Source organism: Triturus cristatus, chromosome 8 (genome assembly GCF_964204655.1).
Source record: "Triturus cristatus chromosome 8, aTriCri1.1, whole genome shotgun sequence".
Lineage (NCBI taxonomy): Eukaryota > Metazoa > Chordata > Amphibia > Caudata > Salamandridae > Triturus > Triturus cristatus.
The window spans coordinates 1,597,767,031-1,597,772,839 of record NC_140591.1 but is presented as its reverse complement, the minus strand read 5'-3'; the positions used below and the strand labels follow the sequence as shown (position 1 = coordinate 1,597,772,839).

At 42.3% G+C, this 5,809-nt stretch overlaps 1 protein-coding gene across 1 annotated transcript; it reads left to right on the top strand.

The window, feature by feature from the left end:
- Positions 1-1,152: 1,152 nt before the first annotated feature.
- LOC146806286 (olfactory receptor 56B2-like) lies at positions 1,153-2,100 on the top strand. The gene has a single exon (XM_085623932.1). It carries the CDS (start codon positions 1,153-1,155, stop codon positions 2,098-2,100), a length of 948 nt encoding a protein of 315 aa, XP_085480058.1.
- The last annotated feature ends 3,709 nt before the right edge of the window (positions 2,101-5,809 follow it).

Here is a 5,809-nt window from a genome sequence, read left to right as displayed (position 1 = left end):
CAGGGTATTCTGGGTAACAGAACCTGGTGGGAGTCAGACAAGTCACCCCATCCTAGATTACCTCGAGTGTCTAGATTTAAAAAATGTATAGGTTTGCTAGGTTTCCCTAGGTGCCAGCAGAGCTATGGTTCAAAATCTACAGCTAGGCACTGTACAAAAAAAGGGTCAGTTTTCATTGTAAAAATGTGGTGTGTCCATGTTGCGTTTTGGGCCCTTTCTTGTCAGGATCACTAGGCCTACACACACAAGTGAGGTGCAATTTTTTCGTGGATCCACATAGATTCCAGAATTTTCCATCTCAGAAATGTGAGGAAGTTGTGTTTATTTTGACAAAGTGTGAGGTTTGCAAGGGATTCTGGATAACAGAACCTGAAGTGAACCAGACTTGTCACCCTATACTGGATTCCTCTGGGTGTCTGGTTTTCAAAAATCCATAGGTTTGCTAGGTTTCTCTTGGTGCCGGCAGAACTAGGGTTCAAAATCTACAGCTAGGCACTTTACAAAAAAGGGCCAGTATTTACTGTAATAGTGTGGTGTGTCCACGTTGGGTTTTGGGCCATTTCCTGTCACAGGCACTTGGCCTACCCACACTAGTGGAATTCAGGTAGACTTTGGGGAACGCGGGGTGGGCGGAATTTTGTGGATCCATGCAGATTCCAGAACCTCCCATCACAGAAATGTGAGGAAAATGTGTTTTTTCCAAAGTTTGAGGTTTGCAAGGGATTCTGGGCGTCAGTTGAATTTAGAAAAGTGTGAACCTGCCCATCAAAAATTTAAATATCGTTTTTGTGTATTTGTTGGTTAATTAAAATCATATTTCATAATTTGCAGATTTCTTTGATGAAAGATTGTGCCTGTATTTTTGTGCATTGTTTTGAGGCTGAAATCAATGAAAATTCTTAATCCAGGGTCCCGGCTTCCTATAATGACTCAATGAGAGTCCTTGCATTCTGAAAATGAGTCAGTGGGGCCATTGGATTAATGTATTCTGTAAGTGGGGGTCTACAGAAGTCAAAAGTTTAAAAGCCACTGACTTAAAACTATGAGTTATTTCAATTGTACAATATATTATATATAATCCATAGTATGTGGATAATAATTGTTTCTCTTTTTTCTTTGTAGACATTTAAAACTGCTCTGCTGTTGATGATAATGACCACCAACACCTCATTCACAAATGTCAAAGAATTTATCTTTGCTGCACTCCCATGGATGCAGGCATGGCAGAATTTGCTTTCTATTATTTTGGCTCTTCTTATTATTTCAGCTGTAGTGGCCAATATTGCTCTCACTCTAATAATATACAGGGAACAAAGGCTTCATGAGCCCATGTATTATTTTGTCTCCATGCTTTCTGTAGCGGACCTATTTATCTGCATGCTCACCACACCAAAAATCCTTGCCATCCTTTGGTTTGATGCAAAAACCATTACTCTAGCTGGATGCTTCACACAAATGTACTTTATTCACTGCTTTGCTGCAATGGAATCAGGCATATTTGTGGCTATGGCTTTTGACCGCTATGTTGCCATCTGTACTCCTCTAAGGTACACTTCAGTTCTCACTGACAGGTTTGTGGTAAGCGTCATGGTGGTGATTAGCCTCCGATCAATTTTTCTTACAATACCTGTGCCAATCTTCACTGCTCAATTGATCTACTGCTCTGATAATGTTATTCATCACATTTTATGTTCCACTTTGGCTGTAGCCAGACTCGCATGCAGTGACAGCAGGCTCACTGTGACGTACCAACTGGGCATTGCTTTTTCAATTATGGGGTCAGACTTAATATTGATCTTCCTGTCCTATTGTCTGATCCTAAGGGCAGCATTGACGCTTCATGAAAAGGGAGCCACAGGAAAGGCTCTCAGCACTTGCATATCCCATTTTATAGTTATATTATTTTTCTATTCTCTTATAATTGTGGTGGCAATCAATAAAAATTCAGACAATGCTGCTTCTGAAAGTACAGTTCTGCTCAATACTCTACACTTTTGTGTACCATCAACCTTAAATCCATTAGTGTATGGATTCAGGTCTAAGGTTATTATCCAAGGTTTCAGAAACATTTGTAGGAACCCATCTATCTCCCCTAACTAGGGTAGAAATCTGTGAAGGATAGGACTGATTCACAAAACCTTTTGCACATCTAACAAATTTTCAAACACCGATTTCACAACCAGATTCACACAAATCTTCAGTTAACAAATATGCTCGTTTTTCAAGTTAGGGCTTAGAAAGGGATGAGGGTATTCTGCTAGGGATGGTTCATTGCATTGCAAAAACACCTAAATGCACAATTCTGTCAATTTTACAGTTAGTATCCCATTGTCAAAACACAAATAAACATTATTACATAAAAAACAGACATAAGTGCCCGGTGTAACATACCTGTTCGTGAACCAGAAACATGCACATGGTCTGTCAGTTTTGTACGAGATTGGGTTATTAGTTGAGACAGGTATACACCCACCTCAAGTAATAATACGAGTTCATGTCAGAATGAACAGCTAAATTCATCAAATAAACCTGGGTTCAACCCTCTTGTAGCATTGGCACAAGGCTGATAGGCTTAACTTAGAGGTAATGTGTAAAGTATTTGTGCTTTACTAAATCAGTAATAATAGAGTAAAATGTAACAAACAAAACAACACCACATGGCAAAAATCCAAAAAGGATAATGGGGGATGTGAAGTTTTAAAGTTTTCATGTAGAAATAGCATCAAGAAGAACAAAGTGCCAATGATAGCATAGGTCATGGTAAATTAGGACTTAGGCACAATATGATGCTAACCGCGTTGTAGTCTGGGTCAAATACACAAACCAGGTTAATCATGATTAAATACTTTACCTTCTGAATTTCGTTCTTCAAATCCCAATCCTCCAAATGAGTACAAATCTAAAGCTCCCCAGGACCTCCAAGGAGGCATTCAGAAACTCAGAGGCCAGCAGGCATAGGCAAACAGGAGAGTCCAGTCCAGGCCCAGAGGCCACTGGTCAGCTGAGCAGATACAGGAATAGGTATCTTGTTGCTTTTTGTGTCCCAGGAGGTTAGCCTTATGACACAGAGTGTCCACTTCCGTATGCTGGGTACAAGAGAAGGAACAGTTCAAGTAATCTGGGGCTCTTCTCAGCTTGCAGCCAGCAGGTTCAGTCCACTTCTAACCTTTCTCAGGTTGAGGACTCTTCTGTGGGTGCCATGAGGTGCAACATTTATGCCTGGCTCAAGCTATTTGATGTAAATGGCCCCTAGAGATGCCTTAAGAAATAGAGTAAAGATTAGGGTTAAACCTACCCATTCGAAGAATTTTCATTTTGGCCGAAGTCTCTAGCCATCCTAAACATGGGCTCTGAGGGCTGTTTTAGGCAGTCCCTCTACCCTCAGCAAACTCAGAGACAGAAGTTGGGTAAAAACAAAGCTGAGCTTCAACAACCAAGCTGGATATTCAGAAAGTGGTTTTGCATTCTGTTTTCCTCCTTTGAAGTGCACCCCAAAAGTTATATGAAAATCCAGCACACCTATCAAACAGGTTGTAATACTGCAATGTCATAGTCCCACTGTGATTGGGGCCTGACTTGCTGAAAGTACAAAAGTAGGGCCCTACACATATGTCAGATAATATTTGCCTTTGTGCACCAAGTTTCTTATGAATAACCCAAGCAGACCTATCAAGCAGGATGTGACATTGAAGCAGTACTCGATGCTTTAATGTCAAACAGGACCCTCCCAGACTCCCCTGGATATTGTATCTGGCTCAGATGGCTAGTCTTTTCCCATTCAGGGCAGCCAATTGCTAGCTCCTGAGAGCAGTTTACACCTCACCAAAAGGGGGATATCAGCTGCAAGGAGACAGGTGGAAGGCATCAAAGGCCTTAGAAGATTTAGGCAGGCAAAAGGTATAATTATAAAGTATTCATCTTTTCTGTAATAGTAGGATAAAACACAAATGTACCATCAAATTGGATTTTGTTTATCTATTAAAAAGATTCCTTGAAATATGTATCTCACTGATTTCTGGGTGTAGATAACATTTATTAACCTCAATATTGTATCCCAGTGCTTTCCCATTGAACAGCTAACTCTTTGCAGTGAAAATAGTCTTTTGGTCTTTTTCACAGAAAATGTTTAACTTAAGTCTTTCATATGCCCTGCAATAAATACAATGCATTCCTTCATGGGAAGAAAGGCCTACTTATTGGTGACTTAATAATGTTAAAAAGAGGGTTTAGACCTACACTGCCAGGCTAATGGTGGTAGGCATGCCATTATGTTGATATTTTCATTAAGTAAGTGGCACAATGAGTTCAGAAGCTATGACATTCAACTTACAGGACCAGGTTATCCTGTGAGTATCATATAGTAGGGACTTATAGGTATGTTAAATAGGCCACTCAGGGATATGCCAATTTTATCATGTTGAAAAGGGAGCAGGAACACTTTACCACAGGTTATAGTGGGTAAAGTGAACAGAGTTCTAAAGCTTGCAAAACTCTGGTTCATAAAAAAACTAAAACAAATTGAAGTGAACCTATGGAAAGGTACAATTTCCAAAACAGGCCACTTCTATCCACAAGCTAGGGTAGACTCATCAATTCCCTGTTGGCCTTTCCTGCTCTGGTGATAGAACGTCGACAATTTTCATCTTCTTTAGTGACACTTGTCTACTCTATGCCAACTGAACTTGTCTATACCCTTCAGTTGCCATCCTTCTGTGCCATTGGAAAGGACCATAGAGAAACTTTCTCTTCATCTGCTGACAATAGCATGCTCATAGATGCATATCAGTATGTAGATAGTGCCACCATTCCCAACAAGGTGATGTGGCCCATTGTGCCCCTAAGTCAGACTTCTATCCCAAACCTAATAAAACATCTGTCTATCAGAACAGCAACCAAGTGACACATGTGACAGCTGGCAGGTGGAGGCTCCAATCTGGTCTTTAGGCACGCCTCACTCCTAACCATGGAGCTAGCATAGAGTCCCCACCTGCTCCTGGGGTCTCCCCAGCCTCTTACATTTATCAGCTTTGAAGGCTATACCCTCAGGTGATAGTCACCCTCTTTCCACTTTACCTCCTGGCATCTCAGGAGTGGTATCCTTGGACTGGTTTCTACACACAGGGTCTTTACCCTAGACTAAACATGTATCGCCGCTATGAGGGAGCACGAGCAAGAACTTTGACCGTATGGTCAGGGACCTACTCTAGCCCGCTGTAGCTCCACTGGTAAGTGCTGCTGCCCGTGCTATGCCGCGCTCTGAATTGTGAGTTCCAGGCCCTCCTCCACCCGTAGGCTCCTGCCTACACCTCATTCCTGGTGGTCCAGTGGGAGAGACCTGCTCTTTTGCTCGGTCCACTGTATTGTACCCATTTTCCGCCCGGTTTGTCATTAATTTCTGCCTATATTGTTTTTTATGCCTTTATTGTAATTGTATTTATTGTAATTGTTCTGCCTTTATTCTAATTGTACCATACCAGACGGTTGCCTGTTTTTCTGTTTTTGCCCTTGTTGCTTGTTTTCCCTGTTTTCCTGCCCATTTCCCCTTCCTGCCGTGGCTGCCCCTGCGGCCCCTCTTCCCTGCCAATTCCCCGTTTCCTCCTCCCAGCTTGCCTACTTATGGGCGTCTGCCTGCAGTGAGTGCACCACTAGTGCTCCAAAGGCACGCCAAAGGCAAGCCCATCTGCGCCCATCCGCAACCCAACTGTGACCAGCGCCAGGAACCCTGGATCTCCAACCCTCCACCGCTCCCCTCCTTGGACTCAACTCCAGTAGAAACAGCAACTACCACCTGTCATTGCCAAACACCACC